The following is a 23,790-nucleotide window of genomic DNA, read 5'->3' as shown; positions in this document are numbered from 1 at the left end:
AATGTAATTTTATTTATATAGCACATTTTCAGCAAATGTTTTACAGGAATTAAAAGGAAATACAAACAAAATAACAAACCAAAGCAAAATAAGAAAAAGAATCTAATGTTGATCTAAAGTTTGTAAACTAGATCATCCTGTTCAGGGTTGGTAGGTTAGTATAAGTTATTTCCTTCTCAGCTTATGACCCTGCTTGGTAAATAAAGAGACGACACATTAATCGTGAGCTTAGGTTATTGTTCATATAAATATAAAACTGTTCGCTGCACAAAACGTGTTTCTCTGTAAATATTTAGCTTGGACAGATTTTGTAGAGGTTTCATATTTTCTCAGTTGTTTTGTAAAAGAGACGATTCTGAAAATGGAGACAACAGGAGAGGAAAGATCATTTCAGCATCAGCCTCTTTTATTAACCTTTATGTTTTATGTGATTGTTTAAAATGCTGTGAGGCAACATTTAAACATATTTATAATGAGACGACACATTAATGGTGAGTTTAGATTAAAAACATATGCAAAATATGTTTTTCTGTAAATATTATAGCTTAAATAAAAATCTGCTATTTACTTTTGTGTTTTTATGTGATGTTTTCAGCTCATAAAATATACTGTTTTTATTTCCTTTTGAGCTTATAACCCTGCTTGGTAAATTGTGTATCATTTATTTTAAAAATTCACCATTTGATAAACTTGAACGTCCTTTTTATTTGTGATTCTGTTCTTCCTTTTCATTTTCTTAATATTTTTTCTTTAGTTTGATAATGTTTTTAATATCAGATTAACTTGCCTCCTGTTTCAGCATCACATCAGGTTTCTGTTTGTCATCAATGTTGTCTTCTTCCATCCATTCATTCATGACTACAGAGTGACAGGGGGCTGGAGACTACCGCCATCTAGTGGAGAGAGACGGGACACCCTGGACAGGACACCTGTCCATCATGGGACAACAGAGAGGCGTAACTTCCTGTTGGACTGGCGTGGACATGTCCCCACCAACACTGGCATAAAGGGGACAGGATAGGGACAGACCCACCAATATTTCCTCAGCCTTTGTTTCTTTATGCGCCTGCATCTATGTAACTCTGCAGCAGCTGCACCAGGAAACGATTTCTAAAATGTCTTTGTAAAACTTAAATGGAAAGTCCGCTCAGTGATCTAGTGGACTGGACATCATGTAACTTGCAGGAATATCGATGGCCGGAAATGACTCAATCAAGTAAAGAATCTGAGAAGGAGACGCAAAGTTTTGAGATTAATTGTCAACACTACGATAGCAAGATAACCAGGTCCAAATGGATCACATTTCACAGGTCAGTAAAAAGCTTTAATTAAAAAATATATATGAAGAAAGTGGAGCGTAGGTCAGTTATTCTAGCTTAACTTGTATCACCTTAGCATGCGCTCTTGCTGCAGTTCGGAGTGTTTCGGTTTAATTTACACAAAATTTAGGAATTGCAGGTGTTTAAGTAGCTAATCCACCACCGCTGATGTTCAGGCATCAGTAATGATCCCAAAATGGAAATTCAAAAACATAAACCTGCAGGACAGAATGTTCTGTTTGGTGTTTTTATGTCCATTTTTGTGTGGGAAATTTTTTTTTTGTGAGTTTTGTATGTTAATTCCTGATGCACTTGAACATAATCTGTGCTCTGCGCTCCCGGGGCTGTGGTTTATTGGTTGCCATGGCAACGAGTTTACGTGTGACTTTAAACTGACACACTGAGAGAAAAATAATACAATCACCCGTTTTTCTACATTTTTCAAATTGTAGAAAAACGAACAAATTGCATCATTTGTTCGTAGAACGTGGAAATATTCAGATCAATCATCAAACAGGCCGATTCCATAAATTAGAATATGACTGAAAAGTTCCTTTGCCAGCAGTTTCATGACTAAGTGAAAGACATTCTATAGATTAATTAGATTACTTATGTTTTAACATGTTTATATTTCATAGTATGTTTAATACCTGCTAAAAGATTATTTTCAAAAGGTGCTATTAATCTGAAAAGTCTGATCAGGACGTATATCCTAATTATTGATTAAGACTGTCTGGCGTTCACATGTAAGTTTTGGCTTCATTCTTAGCAGTAGAAAATAAAAGTCCTTCCAGTAACTGGATGCATCATGACCTTATGCCCCCATCCTCCGCTCCTCTTCATCACCACCAACGTGCAACACAAAGTTACACCTTGACACAGAGAACCGTAAACACACTGATGTTAGACGGTGATCTAAAGGAACCAATGAAGCCGAGTTGGTCATTTTATTAAACTGTGGGAGGAAACCAGAGTATCCAGGGAGAACCCATCAGTAGAGGCTGTTCTGCTATATTAGCCTATAGCTGGCAGAACCAACTATCTACATGCTGTTGGTTGGAGGCAGAGGCAATGAAAAGTTTTCTAGAGGTTTGTCCAGTATTAAAAGCATAAAAAATGATGCAAATATCCTTTCCGTAGAAGTAGAAATCAGCAAAATATTTTTATGGGAAGCATGAAGAGCTCCAAAATGTCTGACTTAAAAAACCCAGTGGACCAGAACCAGCAGATGGTCACTGGCTGTAGAAACCTCCCCTCTGACCTTCAGCCATGTGGACTCTGGTCCTCTGGTCTCCTCCAGACTCTGGGACCTTGATTTCCAAACGAAATTAAACTTTTACTTTCATCTGAAAACAGGATTTGGGTCACTGATTAGTTCTGATTCCTTAAAGGATTCTGCTAGACAATCCCCTCAATGCTGCTGGGATACGTTTTCCTTCCACTCAACCTTCTATGAACATGCTATCGTTTATAAACACATTGCATTTTGGATTTTAATTTTCTGTAAGCTCCAACCATCAACATTACAAGAGAAAAAGGCCTGAAATATTTCACTATATGTGCAACAACAAAATATTTGAACTTTTTTCTGATATTCTCTTTGGGAGATGAGATTAAAATATAAAAACTTGACAAACAAAATTGACCAGAGGAGGGCAGCAAATCCATGTTGCTGTTTCAGATAATTTAAGGTGAAATGTAATCCTTAATGTGTAAGAAGGAAAGTGGAGACCTGAAGGCAGCTTACAGTTTGTCTTGATGGAAATGATCTGATCTTCCTCCCTCTGTGGAAATAAAAACCTCAGGAAGTCGATGTCATTCATTTTTATTTGCAGGCTATTTCTTCTTAGATTCAACATTTCTACATTTAGATCTAATAAACATCTAAAACTATTTCCAGAGATCAAAAAGACAAATTAATGAACCAGATATCTTCCAAATTCATCCTAAACGTCCATAAACCATTTAGAAACAGAAACATCATTTCAGACACAAACTGGTGTTTTAAAAATGACCTCAGCCTGTAACTATAGATCATTTAACAGAGTGAAACACAGAACAGGAAGATGACATCGCTATAGCAACACATAGTTTTCAACCTTAAAGCTGTTTTAAGAAGGAAACAGACATGTTAGCTTTTAAAGTCTTAACTTGAAAACAGGAAGTGGAGGAGGGAGCAAATTTATCTGATGCACAACCTGGAAACAAACTTCCTGTTTCCTGTTGGCCAGTCGAGCCAACAGTTTATACAGCCCATAATATCAAATCAAGCAAAAATAATTTTGATGGAAAATTAAAGATTACGTTAAAATTTTAAAGAATAAATTTTAAATGTGACAATATCTTTATAAAACCTTCATCTCTGCAGCTTCTTGATCTTAAACTTCAGACACACATGAACTCTGTTCAGCTGTTTTCTCACAGATACTTTTCTGAGGATAATTACAGGATGTATCAAACCAGGACTTCAGATCATCATGTTTTCCTTTCTTTCCCATCCTCACACAGTCAGCTCCAGCTTTAGCTTCAACTTTAACTTTATCTTCAGCTTTAGCTTCAGCTGAACGACCAGGACTCCTGTTGTCAGGTTGGGATTGATTCCAGAAACTCAAACTTGGAGAGAAACAGAAAGAAAACAGATAAAGACAGAGATAAATTCAAACAGAGACGTTTTATCAGCAGTCAAACCTTTCATTCAGAGGAGATCCGTCCACCCAGAACCATTTTCCTTCTTCCACCGAGTCCGTCAGTCCGATCCAGAACCTGTCCTGATTATCGTTCATCAAGTTTCTCACTCTCTCCTCCAGAAACACCTGAAGAGGAAAAGTTGTTAAAAATGAGATTTTTCTGAGCTGAGATGAAAAATCAAGATGATGAGATGAAATCAGAGAGAAGCTGAACCTGCAGCAGAGTTTCATACCTGCTCCTCTCTGCTGTCGATCTTCACCAGGTCTGATCCCAGATCAGCGCAGGAATGTTGGCTCTCATTCCAGGTGGAGTTCCTGTTGTTAAAATAATAACAGTTTCCTCCATGTTTCTCCCATTCTTCTTTACACTTCAGAAATGTTTCCCCTTCAAACAGATCAGAACAAAGACTTCAGTGAACCAGGAGGAATAAATCTCTGTAGATGTTTGTGTGATCTGGAGACAGCAGGAGGCGTCTTCTGTCCTGCAGCTACAATCTAACTTTCTGTCTCTGTCAGTCCATCAATGTCTCTTTAACTTCATTAGAGGACAGAAATGAGACAAAGATCAGATCATGGACTTACTTTTTACTGCTGGAGGTGGAGGAGGTGGAGGACATGCTGGACATGTTGGAGGTGGAGGACATGTTGGTGTAGAACTTGCAGTGTTCATTTTTGGTCTGGAATTTATTTCTATGAAAAACAAAAAAAATCATTAATAGAAATAAAGGAAAATCGTGACTTCCTGTGTCTATCAGCTCATTATTGCGTCTTTAACATCATGAGAGGGCAGAAATAAAATCTCTATTTAATTGAATTAGACTCACAAGTTAAACATTTCTAACAGCTCAGAATGAAAGTTGTAACTAAATATTTTGGACACTTTTAAATCTTGACAGTCTGACCAGTTATCATTTACCAGTTTAATGATAACTGGTTGGATATTTTCCAGTACTGGTCAATTTAAACAGAGAAAAATAAAAGTACCAGATTAAAAGAATTGTAAAATAAAACTCATAAAATCTTCAACTATTACAAAAAAAAAATCAACAATAATATATAAAACATATATATATTGCATGGACATCGGGGGCAGTTCCCCTGGATTGGCAGACTGGGGTGGTGGTCCCCCTGTTCAAAAAGGGGGACCGGAGGGTGTGCTCCAATTACAGAGGGGTCACACTCCTAAGCCTCCCTGGCAAGGTCTATTCGGGGGTCCTGGAGAGGAGGGTTCGTCGGATAGTCGAACCTCGGATTCAGGAAGAGCAGTGTGGTTTTCGTCCTGGTCGTGGAACACTGGACCAGCTCTACACCCTCGGCAGGGTCCTGGAGGGTGCATGGGAGTTCGCCCAACCAGTCTACATGTGTTTTGTGGACTTGGAGAAGGCGTTCGACCGTGTCCCTCGGGGAGCCCTGTGGGGGGTTCTCCGGGAGTATGGGGTACCGGGCCCTTTGATACGGGCTGTCAGGTCCCTGTATGACCGGTGTCAGAGTCTGGTCCGCATTGCCGGCAGTAAGTCGGGCTCGTTTCCGGTGAGAGTTGGACTCCGCCAGGGCTGCCCTTTGTCACCGATTCTGTTCATTACTTTCATGGACAGAATTTCTAGGCGCAGCCAAGGTGTTGAGGGGATCCGATTTGGTGGCCTTAGAATCTCATCTCTGCTTTTCGCAGACGATGTGGTCCTTTTGGCTTCATCAGATCGTGATCTGCAGCTCTTGCTGGAGCGGTTCGCAGCCGAGTGTGAAGCGGCCGGGATGGGGATCAGTGCCTCCAAATCCGAGGCCATGGTCTTGAGCCGGAAAAGGGTAGAGTGCCTTCTCCGGGTCAAGGGGGGTGACCTGCCCCAAGTGGAGGAGTTCAAGTATCTCGGGATCTTGTTCACGAATGGGGGAAGAAGGGAGCGGGAGATCGACAGGCGGATTGGCGCAGCGTCTGCCATCAAGCGGGCGCTGTACCGGTCCGTCGTGGTGAAGAGAGAGCTGAGCCAAAAAGCGAAGCTCTCGATTTACCGGTCGATCTACGTTCCCACCCTCATCTATGGTCATGAGCTTTGGGTCATGACCGAAAGAACGAGATCGCGGATACAAGCGGCCGAAATGGGTTTTCTCCGTAGGGTGGCTGGGCTCTCCCTCAGAGAGAGAAGCTCAGTCATCCGGGAGGGACTCAGAGTAGAGCCGCTGCTCCTTCACATCGAGAGGAGCCAGTTGAGGTGGCTCGGGCATCTGGTCAGGATGCCTCCTGGACGCCTCCCTGGTGAGGTGTTCCGGGCACGTCCCACCGGGCGGAGGCCCCGGGGAAGACCCAGGACACGCTGGAGGGACTATGTCTCTCGGCTGGCCTGGGAACGCCTCGGGATTCCCCCGGAAGAGCTGGAAGAAGTGGCCGGGGAGAGGGAAGTCTGGGCCTCCCTTCTGAAGCTGCTACCCCCGCGACCCGACCTCGGATAAGCGGAAGAAGATGGATGGATGGATGGATGGATGGATGGATGGATATATAAAACAATAAAAACATTTAAACTTACTGACTGCCAGGGCGATGATGGTAACTACCAAGATGCTAATGAGAACCAGCAGGACCATTCGCTCTGTGGTGACCTTTGACCTTATGCCCTGTCCAGCCTGTTGAGCATCTATGGCACACTTTGGACAGACTGAGATGGGAAACAGACAAACTTCTGTCAAAGTTCCAATAAAAGTTGGACCATAAAGGTTGATCCATTGAACTTTTATGTTCCTCACAGATTCATCATGTTAACTATGGTGTCCCACAAGGCTCTATTTTAGGTCCTCTACTTTTTAATTTGGACATGGTGCCACTTGGTTCAGTCATCAGGAACCGTGGAATCAGTTTCCACAGTTCTGCTGACGACACTCAGATTTCCATCTCGTTGCCTCGGGTCGAACCCCAGCCCATCACTGCACCTTTTAAACTGCATTTCAGACATAAAGACCTGGATGGTACAGAACTTTCTCCAGCTCAACCAGGACAAAACAGGAGTTTTAATCAATGGACCAGAGGATCAGAAGGAAATTATAATTCAAAAATTACAAACTGCATCTTTTAAACCTTCAAAAGAAGTCAGAAGCCTGGGAGTTTTTCTTGACTCTGAGCTACTTTTATTCCACATATTAAACAAATAGTTAAAACAGGATTTTATCGTTTAAAAATCACAGCCAGAGTTCGGCCTTTTCTCTCCCTCGCTAACACTGAGACTAACGTTTCTATTTCCAGTCGTATAGAAACTGCAATGCCCTGTTTTCTGGTCTCCCAGTGAAAACTCTGCTCAGCCTTCAGCTGTTACAAAACTCTGCTGCTCGATTGCTGAGCAGGACCAGAAGGCAGGATCACAACACACCTGTTTCAAAATCACGGCACTGGTTCCCAGTAGGTCTCAGGATCGATTTTAAGATTCTTTTACTGGTTTTTAAATGTCTTAATGGTCTTGCACCATCTTATCTTGCAGAGCTGCTATTACCTTCTACAGGCCGGGCGGCATGGGCGGGCATTGAGGGGCATTGAGGGGTCATTGAGGGGCATTGAGAGGCATTGAGGGGGCATTGAGGGGCATTGAGGGGGCATTGAGAGGCATTGAGGGGGCATTGAGGGGCATTGAGGGGTATTGAGGGGCATTGAGGGGGCATTGAGGGGCATTGAGGGGCATTGAGGGGTATTGAGGGGCATTGAGGGGCATTGAGGGGCATTGAGGGGGCATTGAGGGGCATTGAGGGGCATTGAGAGGCATTGAGGGGGCATTGAGGGGCATTGAGGGGTATTGAGGGGCATTGAGGGGGCATTGAGGGGGCATTGAGGGGCATTGAGGGGCATTGCCCGCCCACAGTATCAGCCGTTCCCCCGACTGGAAGCTGTTTGTTGTTTTCTACCTTAGAGCGGCCAACTCTATATCAGTTTGATACAATAGGGGCTTCTGCACTTCCCATATCTGTGTCCTCTGTCACTTTTCAGCAGTTAAACTGTTTAATCCATTAACACGTCGTAACCTGTTTTCCGAGCCGCCTTCAAACGCATCATGAACGCTGTTCATTTTGCGCTGGGTTTTCATTTGTGTGGCAGGAGAGGAAACCTGCTGCTGCGTTCAGAGCTGAGCAGGTGTGTTAGAATCACGTCAGCAAAACGTAAAAACTTTGCACAGTTTTTCCCCCAAACTAACCGACTGAGTTGAGTAAAGCTGTCGGATGCAGGTAATGAAAGCTAACAGATGACTAGTTAACAATACAGCACCAACAAGTGGCCTGCAGGCTACTGATGTTGTTGTCTATGTTCAGCTACGTAGATTCATTTTGCCTCCCTGTTAAACTCGTCTGGAGCCGGGCTGCCTTATGGACCGGACCCTGAGGTCATCTGGCACCGGACTACTAACAGAGTCAGAACTCACTGATGGTGAGGCTTCTGTCCAGTGTTGTGGCCCGTTTGTGGACCGGTCCGCCAGAGAACCTGAGGGCTGCAGAACATGTTGCTGTTTTTAAGAGCAGCTCAAGACTCGACTGTTTAACTGTGTTTAATGAATCGAATCATTTCTGCTCAGTCGGTGTTTTTCCATGTTGAGGTGGATAATTGTTGGTTTTATTGATCTGCACAGCACTTTGAGCTGCTTTTAGTATGGAGGGTGCTTTATAAATTAATTGATTGATTGATTGATTGATTGATTGATTGATTGATTGATTGATTGATTGATTGATTGATTGATTGATTGATTGATTGATTGATTGATTGACTGAGAACAGCAGTAATAATGTTTCTTTCTGATAGGAAATATTCTCATTCTGATCTGATCCAATGACCTGCTGACAGAAAAACATGGCCGCCACATTCAGTCCAGCCATATTCTCATATGCTTACAGTATGGATCACCTTTCTATCAGAAAGACTAAGAAACATGAAGCAGAGTAATCTATAGAGTTCTGGTGTTACTTTGTACTAAAAGCGTGACAATAAAATAATAAAATAATAATAATAAAATGACGATTTGCTCTCAGAATCTCTTCATTCATCACATCTAAGAACCTGAAGAAACAAACAAACTCTGGATCACCAAGCATGGCAGAACAGGAAGTGAAGCAATGAAGCTGTTTTTGCTTCTGGTGAAGAAAATCTTTAAATAGAAATGATTTCTGCTCAGAAGCTGCTTGATTCTCGAAAAACTACGGTGGCGTTAATGAGATGCATCTTCTCTGGCTGATCTGTTTTCTATGAGTACATTTACTGTTCAGCTACTTTAATTCTCCTAATTTAACATAAAAACATAAAATATCCAACAGAGATGGCAACAAAACATCAAATACCACATTTTAATAACATCAGAGAGTGACAATATAGACTGGCTGATTTGATTTATTTTACTCACCTGGATGTTTTGTTCTTTTCATCATGATGTCAGAATAAACAACATCAGCTGCTGGATCCTCAACTGGACAACAGAAACACAGAGAAGTGTGAAGGAGAGCACAGAACCAAACTGATTCAATGGACAGACTAAACAACCAATCAGAGACAAGGTTACTGAAGTATAAGTCAGGAGATGGATACAAAAACAAAAATTCTGGAGGTAATTTGATACCGTCTAGATGAGAACTACTGCTGGGGAAAACTTTTTATTTCCCAGCATCACAACGACCTGAAACATCAAAAGCTGAAGACAAGAAGGTGGAGGTTCTGGAGTGGCCCAGTCAAAGCCCGGACCTCAATCCCATAGAGAATCTGAGGCAGGATTGTTCACAGTGGATGTAATCCCACAGAGCTGGAACAATTGTCTTTTTTTTTCTGAAAATCAGTCAATCAATTCAGTTTAACTTTAAAGTTTTATTATTATTATAATTTATTCCTGCGTTAAAAGAGTCACATTTTGTTGATGGTGACTGATTGAAATCCAAAGAGGTGGTTAGTTTTCAGGTGGATATTCTTACCTTTGGTTCTCTGTCTGGTGAACTTCACATCAGCGTACGTTACGTCGGCTTCAGCCATCGTCCTGCTGAAAATGGACCAGAAGTTACTGTCAGCTTTAAAATAACCTGATGTCAGGTCTGACAGGAAGTCATAAATTAAACACTGTTAATTTATGCCGCTTTACACAGTGGTTTGAAAAAAAAAAGTTTAAATTATGCGCTGATGTTAAACAAACTACTTGAATCCATGAGTAAAGCAGCAGGTAAAACTTTAATCATTTAGATAATTTATTCTTGTTTAGCATGTTGGTTGGTGTCAGAGGAACTGAAGACAGGAAGCTTGTTAACTTGTCGAAACCGTTTCAGATTAAACTCTGATCTCAGCTTTTGCAGCTTTTCCTTCATCTGAGGAACAAAAGTCTAAAAACAGACAAGCTGTCCAGACCTGGACGGTTAGAGGCCTAAAGGAAAGGCTGGTGTTGCTGCGGGCCGAGGGATTGATGTGTCACTAAATATGATAAATGTGCAGCTTGTAGGTTTTCTAGTGCAGTGCGTTTCTAAGTGTGGGCCCAGTCGGCACCAGTTTCTGCTTCGTCAGTGTGAGATGAAGCTCAGACTCTCATGCTTTGCAAGCAGAGCAACAAACTGAAGGAGATTCTTGCAGGCCAGCTGTGGACCCTGCAGCTCTCTGGAGGGACGGATCCGATCTTGGAGAAATTACAACCTCAGCTCGGCTGAATGACCAATTTCCAATTGCAACGGCGTCACTTTCTGAACCGGCTCCTCCTGCGTCGGCCTTGGCTGCTGCTCTCTCTAATTCTCCTGGATGTTACGTAAAGGAAGACGCTCTGCTGCCAGTGACAGCTGTGGATCTGTCAGGTTGCTGATAAACTCTCCATCACATATCAGAGACTGTGGCTGGGAGAGATGTCTGGTGCAGCATTCATGGACTTAAGTTCAACCCACACACACACACACCCACCCAGACTCTTCACGGCTACAAACACACACCCTCCACTGGTGTCTATGTTTGCTTTTTATGCAGAGGTTTTATTTTTAAATTTTTTTTTATCTCCACCAATCTCATATTTTTCATTTCTGATCTAATGAAAGGGTGGCCCCTCCCAAGATGGCGGCAGTCTGGCACCTGTCTTCCCATGTCTTTGTTTGTTTCTTTCTTTGGACGCACTGAAGTGAAATTTTGTTGTGTTTCTTCACAATGGCAATAAAAGCATTCTGATTCTGATTCTGATTCTGATTCTGATCTGATTCTGATTCTGATCTGATTCTGATCTGATTCTGATTCTGATTCTGATTTGATTCTGATTCTGATTCTGATCTGATTCTGATCTGATTCTGATTCTGATTCTGATTTGATTCTGATCTGATTCTGATCTGATTCTGATTCTGATTCTGATCTGATTCTGATTCTGATTCTGATTTGATTCTGATTCTGATTCTGATCTGATTCTGATTCTGATTCTGATCTGATTCTGATTCTGATCTGATTCTGATTCTGATTCTGTCCCGCCTTTTGTTGTCTGACTGTTAGAGTCGTTGCCATTAGATACAGGAAGTATCTGGATGGAAACATAAACCTTCACTTAACGATAATAATATTTAAAATGCGTGAGAAGAAAAAGTGGATAGGAAATGAGGAAGTGAGCAGCAGATGAAGACTCCTCCTCCTCCTCATCATCATCATCATCAAGTGAAGCAGGAAGTTTCTTCAACATAAAGTCTGGAAACGTGAAGCTGAAGCATCGACAGATCTGAAGAACTGATCAGAGATCAGCGGTGAGTTTAGCTGGTTTTCTGTCTGATTCTAAGATTTTTGATCATTTTTGTTTTTGATCATTATTTTTTGTGTTTTTTATTAAAATTAGCTCAATAAAAACTTCATTTATTTAATACTTTAAAAGATTTTTGCTTTTTTCATCACTTGTCTGGTGAATATTTTAAATATTTAGTTATTATGTTGTAATAACTGAATAAATACAACAATTTTCTCTCTGGACTGTTATGCTTGGTGAGTAATTTAGGTGGAGTTTTAGCTAAACTGCCTAGAAAAAGGTTAATATCATGACTTTCTTTAATAATTGGTTTTTCAGTGTCATAAAGAGAACTGTCTCCTGAACTGAGGACTGCAGCTAAACTTTAACATGTACATTATTTTTCTTTATAGAAGCTGCAACAAGAAGCATCCGCTGTGACTGTTTTTATCCTGAGTGTGAAGTTTCCTCATCATGAGACGCCCACAGAGACACACAGAGGGTGAGAATATTAATGAGGAGATCAACCAACAGGAAGGTGATGAAGAAGCTGCAGGCGGAGCTGAGAGGTCTTCATCAGATAAACTACCAGGCTGAACAAAAACTGCTTTAGACATTTAACATTTAAACTTTAAGACACCTCAACGGTTGAGTTTATTAACTCTTAGCTGTTAAGAGTTAAAAATTAATGAAAAGAAATTTGAGCAAGTAAAACTGATAAAGCACATAGAGGAAGGCTGATGTTCCTGAAGATCTAACACGCTTCTTGTTGGTGGGTTCGGTTCTCACGGGTTGCAGCATGAAGAGCTGTAGATCTGTTCTCACCATCTACAAACGTTTTAGTCTCTATATTCCCATTTCTGCACAAACAGGGTTGGTTCTATTAAATGTTAATTGCAGCAGTTAAAGAAAACCCCAGTAGCTTTCAGTCCTGTGATATTTATTACATTTCGGATCAATAGTCATTTTCTTTCTGGTTCTGATTGACCCACATGCAGAACACAAACAGGAGATGAGAAAATCAGATTAATAACGTTTATTTTAGACAGACCAAAGATTGAGTGAGATGTGTGATTGTTGTCCACTGGCTCGGTCCGTCTGAGATCTGAAGGCGGGAAGACGAGAGGCAAGTGGACTGTAGAAAAGAAACTTAAAGGAATGCTGGATGAGACGAGGTTAATCCACCGGGGTCGGACGGGTTGGTGCTGGAGGTTCTGGGAGGAGTCCGGTCCGGGTTCTGATGGCTGGAGAAGTTTCTGAAGGAGGAGACGTTGGAGGGCAGACAGGTAATCAGGCAATCTGAAGGCAGAGGAGCGGATCTTCTCCGGTCATAGGTGGGAGGAACCAGGTGAATTTACAGCTGAGGCTCTTGGATGTGGGTTAGATGAACTTTGGCAACACAATGAGTATTTATTTCCAAGGCACCAGGAGAGGAAACCAGCGAGGAGGTCAGAGGAAAGTTCAGGTTAGTGAGAAAGCAGAAAAAGGCCCAGAGATAAACTCAGAGGGGCTCAGAGTACCGTTACTGGACAACACTCTGGTTCTGGAGAACTTATGCTGGCGTTGGTGAAACCCATTACCCGCAGGTGAGCAGGAACCGCCCTCCATCACACAGCAACCTCATGGCGCCTCCTGGTGGAGAAACAGCAAAAACGCTCCACACAAGGCCAGAACTCCAGCAGTTCTCTAGTTTCTCTAAAAACCAAATGACAGGCAATAGAGCAGAGCATAGAAAGAATAATTTATACTTCTGTATGTAATCTGTGTGAAATATAAGATAAATTATTCTTAGAATCAAGATTAATGAGATTAACTATAAACCCCGAGAACTGATAACAGGATGTCTGATGATTTTATTGACATATTAAAATATTTTGATCATCACATCATATTTACACACAGAAATAAAAAATACAATTTAATCTACAAACTCCACTTTTACTGAACAGAACTTCATTATTTTACTAGGATTTGAATTTTAATTTATGTATTTAAAGGAAATGTTTAATAAACTGAGGAAACCTGTTCACTGTATTTGCAAAATAAATAAGTAAATAAAATAAGCCATTTATTATGGAAAATGTAATTAAATATATGAGATACATTAATTGTTTCTAATGTAAAATAAAAGCCATCAAAGTGGCTCCTTAAAGTAAGAAAAACAGAATTTCTCTGGTTACTTTCCAATGATAAGTCAAACATTGTTTTTCTAATATTACAGGATATTAATAACTAAGTTAACACCAAGTTAGTCTACTCATAGAATTAGACTGTAAAGTGATTTTCTCACACAAACAAACAGTTAATGTACAAAACTGTACATTTGTTCATAAATCACATGTATCTACAGGATAATATTATATATGTTTTAAATCTAACTGAACATGAAACGTGCTGCAATAATTTCCTTTCCTAATCATTTCCATATTTTTGATGACAAATTCTTCAGATTATATTTGATGATCTAAACATGTTTTAAAATAATTTTTACATTGCATTAATTTTAGCTGTTTTCTATTTTTTATTATAAACCTTTATTTCACCAGGAAAATCCCACTCAGACTTTAAATCTCCTTGGTAAGAGAATCCTGTTTCAGGCTGGCAGCAGCACAGAGTTTACAGAACATTTACAGCAAAACAGAAACATTTATTATTGGAAGCTTTTGGATGTTTTTACAGACTAAACTGATTTCATCTCATCATGATTCTTCATCTCAGCTCATCATTTTTAATTCCAGTGTTTTTCTCACTACGTGTTACTGCTAGCTTACATGTAGCTCACCACCATCAGTGTGTTTGTGTTTTATTTTTATAGAGTTTCATCAGGTTGATGTTAGTTTCTGAGAGTCTCCAGGTTCTGATCCAGTTCTGCTCTAAATGCTCCTCAGGTGAAAACCCAGGCAGAACCTGCAAGCTGCCAGCAGGGGGAGTAGTTCTGCTGGTTCTGGTCGGTCTGCTGGCTGCTGCTGTCATCATCTACAAACTCTGTGAGTTCATCCTGTTGGTTCGTCTTTTCACTGAATTTAATTCTTAGATCAAGACAAAAACTACATGATTTGTATCAATCAGTCAAGTTTATTATTGTCTCACATTTCAGCAGTAAGACAGTTTAAAGTGCTTTACATCATAAAGACACAATATGAATGTATGAGCATCTTTACTGTGCTGAATTCTGTCTTCAACATTTTTCTTTTTGCCAATGAGAGTCTTTAAATTCTGACCTCCATCTGTTCTTTATGCAGCTTTTGATAAAATACGAACCAATCAAACCATCCAAACCCTGAAAGAGGAGAATGAAGCTCTGAGGAAAAATATCTCAGGTGAGACAGTCAGAAGGTTCAGACTGAACGTCTCATTCAGATCTGATGGATCAACTTCATTTGTAACGTTTCATGTAAAAACCAGGTCAACATTGTTACTGTAACACATCAGTTATGATGCATTAGTGGTGAAACTGCTGAGATGTTTCTGCTGAAACAGATCAATGTTTCTCCTGTTCTGCAGAGTCTGAGAAACGTTCTCTTCCTGATGCTTTCTGCTCTTTATCCAACAATGTTTCATCACTGAGACATCATGACTGTCAGTCTGATGAAGCTGCTGACTCTCAACACCTGCACAGATGTTCATGCATATTGTATTATATAAACATGAGGTTTCCATTTTACATGTTGAATTGCAGAACACGAGTTAATTATTTGATCATGTTTGTTCATCAGTTCAGCTTTAGAAGAAGAAAATAACTGACTGAGATCAAAACTGGTTTTATTTCTCTGAATAGAGCAGCAAACATGTCCAACATGTCCAACATGTCCTCCACCTCCTCCACCTCCAGCAGTAAAAAGTAAGTCCATGATCTGATCTTTGTCTCATTTCTGTCCTCTAATGAAGTTAAAGAGACATTGATGGACTGACAGAGACAGGAAGTTAGATTGTAGCTGCAGGACAGAAGACGCCTCCTGCTGTCTCCAGATCACACAAACATCTACAGAGATTTATTCCTCCTGGTTCACTGAAGTCTTTGTTCTGATCTGTTTGAAGGGGAAACATTTCTGAAGTGTGAAGCAGGATGGGAGAAACATGGAGGAAACTGTTATTATTTTAACATCAATAAATCCTCCTGGAATGACAGCAGACGTTTCTGCCAACATCATGGATCAGACCTGGTGAAGATCGACAGCAGAGAGGAGCAGGTATGAAACTCCAGCTGTGTTTCTATTCATCATAGAATTTTACAATGAGAGACTTTCAAAATAAAATTGCTTCATAAGAACGAGGCAATTTTCAAAAACTTTTTTTTCTAGATAAAATTTTTGCTTTAGGATAATGTTTTGTTTTGCTGTAACAAAATTAGTTTATTTCACAAAACCAGACTAGAAACACTTTGTTTGCATCACATAAGTCACATGATCAACAACCGGCTGTTGCCAGTGGAGCAAACCAGGAAGAAGGAACCAGGAAGTGTCAGGATCTGTGTTTTTCTGTGTTTATTTAGAGTTTTCTGTGTCCTTAAGTCTCTTCGTTGTCCTGTCCTCCCCTTGATTGTTCCCAGGTGTGTCTCGTCTCTGTGATTACCCTCCCATGTATTTAACTCCACCTGTGTTCCTTGTTCCTCGTCGGGTCCTCGTCATTGTTACGTCAATGTTTAGTCTTATTCATCGTCAGTGTGTCCATGTTCCTGCCGCTCGTTGTTTGGACTGTGATTTTCTTAATTAAATCATCATTATTCATCTTACCTGGGTCCGCTGCATCTGCCTCACCACCTCACACCCGCACTTCATGACAGAAGGACCCGACCAGACCGATGGTGAGACAGCAGCTCATGGCCCAGCACGACCCGGAGGTATGGTTCCAGCAGCAGTTGGAGTTGGCTCAGCGGGATCTCTACAGGGACGTTGAGATCCTGCCATCTCCGCTGCTGCTGGAGGAGATGGGACTGGTGTCGGACTACACCCTGGCGATTAGCCAACGCCAGATCCTACCAGTCCCCACCCCAAAGCCCTCCGGATTCGGCCCCCGCCGTTACTCACGCCGGGGGAGACAGCGACGTGAGCCGCCGGTGAACCCGGCCCCTCGTCGCCTTCCGGATCCGTCACCTCCGCTGTCAGCCCGGAGACGGCGACGTGAGCCGCCGGCAGACCCGGCCCCTCGTCGCTCTCCGGAGCCGCCACCTCCACGGTCAGCCCGGAGACAGCGACGTGAGCCGCCGGCAGACCCGGCCCCTCGTCGCTTTCCGGAGCCGCTACCTCCGCTGCCAGCTCGGAGACAGCGACGTGAGCCGCCGGTGGACCCGGCCCCTCGTCGCCTTCCGGAGCTGTCACCTCCGCAGCCGTTTCCAAGGCTTCGCTGCGGCTCGCCCCCGCGGCCGGTTCCAAGGCTTCGCTGCGGCTCGCCCCCGCGGCCGGTTCCAAGGCTTCGCTGCGGCTCGCCCCCGCGGCCGGTTCCAAGGCTTCGCTGCGGCTCGCCCCCGCGGCCGGTTCCAAGGCTTCGCTGCGGCTCGCCCCCGCAGCCGGCCCCGAGGCTCCGCTCCGGCTCACCTCCAGCCGGCGCACCCGAGGCCGAATCAGCCGGCGTTCCAGCCGGCGCACCCGAGGCCGAATCAGCCGGCGTTCCAGCCGGCGCACCTTCCGAGACTCCCAGTGTTCCTTCCGAGACTCCCAGTGTTCCTTCCGAGACTCCCAGTGTTCCTTCCGAGACTCCCAGCGTTCCTTCCGAGACGACTCAGACTCCCAGCGTTCCTTCCGAGACGACTCAGACTCCCAGCGTTCCTTCCGAGACGACTGAGACTCCCTGTGTTCCTTCCGAGACCCCCTGCGTTCCTCCTGAGACCCTGACTTTCTGCGTTCCTCCTGAGACCCTGACCTTCTGCGTTCCTCCTGAGACCCTGACCTCCTGCGTTCCTCCTGAGACCCTGACCTCCTGCGTTCCTCCTGAGACCCTGACCTCCTGCGTTCCTCCTGAGACCCTGACCTCCTGCGTTCCACCCGAGACCGAGACTCCCTGCGTTCCACCCGAGACCGAGACTCCCTGCGTTCCACCCGAGACCGAGACTCCCTGCGTTCCACCCGAGACCGAGACTCCCTGCGTTCCACCCGAGACCGAGACTCCCTGCGTTCCACCCGAGACCGAGACTCCCGGCGTTCCACCCGAGACCGAGACTCCCTGCGTTCCACCCGAGACCGAGACCCCCAGCGTTCCGACCGAGACCCCCTGTGCTCCACCAGAGACCCTGCCTCGGGGGGCTCGTCGTCGCCGTCTGTGGGCGGCCCCCGGGACTCATCGCCACCTCCAGCGCCGCGGACGGCCGCCGGACCGCCTCCGTGGTTCCCGCCTCCAGCGCCGCGGACGGCCGCCGGACCGCCTCCGGGGTTCCCGCCTCCAGCGCCGCGGACGGCCGCCGGACCGCCTCTGTGGTTCCCGCCTCCAGCGCCGCGGACGGCCGCCGGACCGCCTCTGTGGTTCCCGCCTGCAGCGCCGCGGACGGCCGCTGGACCGCCTCCTGGGGTCCCGCCTCCGGGGTTCCCGCCTCTGGGGTTCCCGCCTCCAGCGCCGCGGACGGCCGCCGGACCGCCTCTGTGGTTCCCGCCTCCAGCGCCGCGGACGGCCGCCGGACCGCCTCTGTGGTTCCCGCCTCCAGCGCCGCGGACGGCCGCCGGACCGCCTCTGTGGTTCCCGCCTCCAGCGCCGCGGTCGACCGCCGGACCACCTCCGTGGTTCCCGCCTCCTTTGCCTCCGCCCACCCTGTGGGTAGTTTTTGTTTGTTTTTGGACTCTTGGCCCTTCCTGTGTTTCCGCCCACAATGGTGGGTTGTTTTTTGTTTTTTCTGGACTCTGGCCCCCCGTCCAGCGCCCCTCCGCCCACCCTTGTTGTGTTTTTGTTTTGTGGGCGTCTGGTAGCCGCCCTTGAGGGGGGGGTACTGTCAGGATCTGTGTTTTTCTGTGTTTATTTAGAGTTTTCTGTGTCCTTAAGTCTCTTCGTTGTCCTGTCCTCCCCTTGATTGTTCCCAGGTGTGTCTCGTCTCTGTGATTACCCTCCCATGTATTTAACTCCACCTGTGTTCCTTGTTCCTCGTCGGGTCCTCGTCATTGTTACGTCAATGTTTAGTCTTATTCATCGTCAGTGTGTCCATGTTCCTGCCGCTCGTTGTTTGGACTGTGATTTTCTTAATTAAATCATCATTATTCATCTTACCTGGGTCCGCTGCATCTGCCTCATCACCTCACACCCGCACTTCATGACAGGAAGTAGCTGGAGCATCATGACAGCATGTTTTTTACTAACTTATCATGTGAACAAACTTATTCCTGATTTTAATTTCCTTTCTTATTGAATGGAAACATGCAATAGAAAATAGTGTTTGTTCAACATGAGCAAAATACTGACAAAGTTTTGAGTTCATTTATAATGGAAACACAGATTCTGCTGCAGGTTCATGTTCTTACTGATTCATGTTTCTTCATCTCAGCACAGAAAGATCTCAGTCACCAATCTTCTTTTTAAATTCCATTATGTGTGCAAAACCTTGTCGATATTCCACAGAAGAATCACATGTGAATAAAATGGTTCACTCAATAAGACTTTAAAAAATGATTATCCTATTTCCTGTAGGAGGAACAAGGCACAGCATCCTGTCGTCTTCTTCATCGTTTCCTCCAGTAGTAACATCCAGTTGTTGGTCATGTGACTCATTATAGAAAAAGGTGTTTCCATTGCAGTTTTGCAAAAATACTTTAATTTCCATTCATCTGAAAACCCACCTTCTCCTAGTGCAGAAGCTTTTTATCACAAAACAAGAGTTTTCTTTTTAAATTGCTGAGTTTCCATTGAGCAAATTTATTTTTTGCTTCCAATTTGCCATCATGGTCATTGGAAACGCAGCTTTTTAAATCGTCTCTTCCTGTTCAGATGTTCCTGCAATCGAAACTGAAGAAGGATCGGGACTCGTTCTGGATCGGACTGACGGACTCACAGACAGAAGGCAAATGGTTCTGGGTGGACGGGTCACCTCTGGACCCAAGGTCTAGATAAATTAGTGTTTTTTTGTTTTATTAACGGTTTAAAATCACATTTCTTTACTGTAGTTTTGTGTTTTGACTTTCTTTTAGTTTAAGTTTCTGGCATAATATAGAACCAAACAACTCGGCCGGAAAGAACCCAGCAGGAGAGGATTGTGGGAGGATGGAGAAGAGAGAAAACAACAAAGATCTGAATAATTGGGATGATTATTCCTGTGATGTTCAAATCAAAAGTGTCTGTGAGAAACCAGCAGAAATGTGATTGTTTTTATCAGGTACAAACATTTAAGACGTTTTCTTTCTGTCTGGACTGAATTAAGATGCAAAAAGTCAGATTTAAATTTAGACTTTTAATTTACTTTCACATGATGTGTTATTGCTGATTGGAGATTTCTAAATAAACTAAATAGAAAATAAAATCCTGCTGCTATAAATGTTATTTATCCTTCATTCCTTTAGTAATGTGAACATTAAGCTTCAAAATCCAAACAAAACATTTATCATAACTGGACACCAGTATGGAGGAGTGACTGGTGCAAACATGGGAACTGGGTCAGAGCAGCTGGTGGAACTGGGAGCTGCAAACTGGAATAACTGAGGACATCTAGTGGCCATTACAGGAACTACAGGCTAAACAAACAGGAAAACAAATAAATCTAAATCAGGGTGTCAAACCTTTTGTCACATGATGAAACATTGTGATGGCAGAATGAGTAAATATCCAAAAAATATCTGATTTCTAAACCATTTGAAATTTAACCTGCTCAACTATAAACTAAGCATACAATAATAATAATAATAATAATAATAACAATAATAATAATAATAATAACAATAATAATAACAATAATAATAATAATAATAATAATAATAATGGGGATACAATGTAAATCAATATGTCTGATACATATTGATGATGTGTAGATAAGCCTAGCTGCCTGCTGCCACTGTGACTCAGTTATTCTCCATCCCTGTTCTTTAATTTTGTCTAATGAAGGTGCTGCTGCTGTCTGGATTCATGTGTAACTGTTGATGTGGCCCCTCTCTGTATGGGATCCACCTCCAGCCATTCATCAATCCAACTGTATGCTGAAGTCTGAAGCATTGATGAGAAATATTTTTAACAAAACTCTGCAGCTGCAGATATCTAAAACAGTTGGAAGAAGGTCGGCCAAATGATTGCTGCAGCTGTTGAAAGGACAGAAGATGACCGTCTCTGAACAGATCTCCCACAGTAGTTATCCCTTTATTTGCCCAGGCATGGAAAGTTCAATCAGTTAAAGAAGGTGGGAACAAGGCTTTTGCTGCTAGGGGAGCTGCTAGGAGACCCTGTTTTTGTTTGAAATGGATCCTAAGCTGTTCCCAGATCCTAATCGCCCCCAATGTAACTGGGTTCATTGTAATTAGTCGTTTATCTAATGGCAATGAGAGGCAAACAACTGAGGCCAGTGAACCAGATTTACAAGAGTTTGTGATATTTGCAGCCCAAATTATTGGTTGGTAGACCCTTCTATCAACCTTAGATGGGGAAAAATTAAACTTTTTCTCTATTGAAAATGTTTGTCATTATTTGACAAAATAATACACAAACATAAAATATAAAATACATTAAAACAGACTTAAGAATGAGGTACTGTACAGTGGAGAAAGATTACAACTTAAAATGCTGAGCAGTTATTAAGATAACATGAGTATGTTATCTAACATATGTTATGAGTATGTTATCACCACATCACCCTGACTCCAGGGTGATGTGGTGGTTCAGGAGCAAAGCACAACCCACATATTGAGGCCTTAATCCTCGTGGATTAATACCAGAATAAAGTCCTAATGATGCAAGAATAAAGTCATAATATTACCAGAATAAATTAATTATCATATGGGAATAAAGTTGGAATTGTATGAGGAAAGACATCGCAAAAAAGTCGTAAAGATGTCAGATTAAAGCCGTAATCAGATGGGAATAAAGTTGGAATAAATACGAGAAAAAAAGTCATAATGTTACCAGGATAAAGTCATATTGTTATTCTGCTAATACGAGAATAAAGATGAAATAATATGAGAATATCCATAACAATGCGAGAGTAAAGCTGGAACAATCACAATAAAATGAAAATAAAGTCGGAACTTCAACATCACGAAATGATACAAGAATAAAGTCGCATTATTACGAGAATAAAGTCGTAATATTACCAGAAAATATTAATATGAATATAAAGTAATATTCAGAAGTGACTGAAGTTGTTTGTTCAATAATTTTCTCATCATTGCATCTTTTATTAAAGTTAAGACATTCATGCTATTATTTAATTTATTTTAATAAATAATATAAATTATCTATCTAACTCTTTTCTTTTTTTATGTTTTCACTTTTCCTCTCAGAATTAAATCTGCAGGGTTCTCCGGTCCACGGCCCGGTCCACTCAGTCGGTTCTGGGCGGCTGGTCGTCCTGTAATCCGCCTCTGACTCCGTCCAGCTCCCACCTGAACGGCTCCTGCCCCAAACCCGCAGGGCGCCACCCGGGCTCCCCGCCCACCGCGGCCGGGTCCGGGGGACGAGGAGGCGGAACCGCGACCCAACTTTCAACCAAAGATCCTCCTCAGCCTGTTTGAGGAAACGACTAAGAGTTTATTTTACGGCGCCCCCTAGTGGACAGAGAGGTTATTTTTCTCTCTGCTTTTGCCTTCCCTTGCAATAAATGAGCAATTTCTATTTTATACAGTCACAGTGATTACAAATGTCAATTTAAAACCGCAAATACCTTTAAAGTTCCTCAGTGGAAAAGTGTTTATACATTATTAACCATAACTATTTTTGTCGCTTTCTAGACAAAAGGCCACATTAGTAGAACTTTTAAATAACATTTGTGTTCAAATTCTGTTTTATCAATCAAATCAAAGCCGTCTTTATTGTATACTGGAGGTGCCATTTGTAAAGTTACACAGTAAAATAAAAGCAATAATTTGATTTAATTTGGCCCATCATGCCTGTCACAAATTTATAAAGGTAAGATTTCCAAACTAAATATTTAATTCACCAGATAAATATTTATCTAGCTTTATTTAGCTTTCAAATTTAATATTTTGAATTTTGATTAGCTTGAAAATTCAAAGCTAAATTTGAAATTTAGCATCAAATTTAACCTAAATTTGAAGCTTAAAAATTAAGTAAATTTGAATTGAAAATTTGAAACACTGAATTTCAAATATGTTAAATTCAATATTTGACAGTTAGGTAGTAGTTAGCTTCCATTTGGGTAGTAGTTGGGAAGCTAATTATTTAGTTTGAAAACTAAATATTCCTGAATAAATCTTTAATTATCTCTCAAATAAATATTTAATTTGTAGCTAAATTAACCGGAAGTTGTTTGGCTTGCCCTTACATTTTAGACAGAGGTTTCAAAACTACTCACTTTCTCTACTGAACTAAATGTACAGATGCTAGTATGAAAAAATGTTTTATTAAAAGTACAGGTTGGATTGTTTTATTCCAGTAAAAGTACTAAAGTACACATTTTGAAATGTATTTAATTAAATAGGTTTAATCTCTGTCAGCTCCCACTTTCTGAGAGGCTGCAACACAGTTTGCTGCTGCCCGCCTCACCAGATGCACCAAACTGGACTCAACCCCTCGGATATAAATCGGCTGTAATCGTCCCAGGATGCAGAGCTGCTGGCGACAGAAAAATGGATCTGACTGGTTTCACTGAAGGCCGAGCGTCTTGGTTTCACAGCTGAAGTGGGTAAAGATCAGCAAAACAAAAATCTTGACCAGGAAATAAAGTTTAGTTAGTTCACAAACATCAGAACTACAGGAAGTTCATGATTTGCATTGAAACTAAAACCAAACTGAACATTTAATTAAGATCTGCTGACTTATATTTATGTAAACTAATTACAAATAAAGAAAAATATTTTTCAGAAGGATTGATTGTACATTTTTAAATAAGCAGTTTATGGATAAACTTATGCTATCCATAAACATAACTTTGTGGATCAAACAATCCAGAATATATGTAGAGTGAAGAGTTTTAATAAATTAATTATACATTTAAATAATTATTTCATAATTTACTTTTTGTCATTTGGCATTCTTCACTCT

At 42.1% G+C, this 23,790-nt stretch overlaps 2 protein-coding genes across 3 annotated transcripts in view; one reads left to right on the top strand and one right to left on the bottom strand.

Annotated features, from left to right (window-relative positions):
* The window catches only part of LOC116731350 (hepatic lectin-like), a 28,709-nt gene extending 8,587 nt beyond the window's left edge, over window positions 1-20,122 (top strand). The window contains exons 1-8 of one of the 2 annotated variants that reach the window (XM_032581088.1): window positions 11,650-11,701; window positions 12,090-12,178; window positions 14,565-14,663; window positions 14,919-14,996; window positions 15,455-15,517; window positions 15,715-15,866; window positions 19,579-19,691; window positions 19,779-20,122. In XM_032581088.1, the coding sequence (XP_032436979.1) occupies window positions 12,151-12,178; window positions 14,565-14,663; window positions 14,919-14,996; window positions 15,455-15,517; window positions 15,715-15,866; window positions 19,579-19,691; window positions 19,779-19,950 (705 nt within the window). In that variant the 5' untranslated portion in view covers window positions 11,650-11,701; window positions 12,090-12,150 and the 3' untranslated portion in view covers window positions 19,951-20,122. Of the gene's footprint in view, window positions 1-11,649; window positions 11,702-12,089; window positions 12,179-14,564; window positions 14,664-14,918; window positions 14,997-15,454; window positions 15,518-15,714; window positions 15,867-19,578; window positions 19,692-19,778 lie in introns of those variants that run through there. The other variant, XM_032581087.1, reaches the window with a different exon arrangement.
* On the bottom strand, window positions 3,129-9,985 carry LOC116731355 (hepatic lectin-like). The gene is made up of 7 exons (XM_032581096.1): window positions 9,926-9,985; window positions 9,367-9,429; window positions 6,526-6,654; window positions 4,631-4,696; window positions 4,240-4,391; window positions 4,008-4,132; window positions 3,129-3,932 (listed from the first exon to the last, which is right to left on the bottom strand). Exons 1-7 carry the CDS (start codon window positions 9,981-9,983, stop codon window positions 3,698-3,700), a joined length of 828 nt encoding a protein of 275 aa, XP_032436987.1. The 5' UTR covers window positions 9,984-9,985; the 3' UTR covers window positions 3,129-3,697.
* Window positions 20,123-23,790: the final 3,668 nt, after the last annotated feature.

Source organism: Xiphophorus hellerii, chromosome 13 (assembly GCF_003331165.1).
Source record: "Xiphophorus hellerii strain 12219 chromosome 13, Xiphophorus_hellerii-4.1, whole genome shotgun sequence".
NCBI lineage: Eukaryota > Metazoa > Chordata > Actinopteri > Cyprinodontiformes > Poeciliidae > Xiphophorus > Xiphophorus hellerii.
Note: the sequence above shows the minus strand (reverse complement) of the source record. Positions and strands in the feature narration are given on the sequence as shown.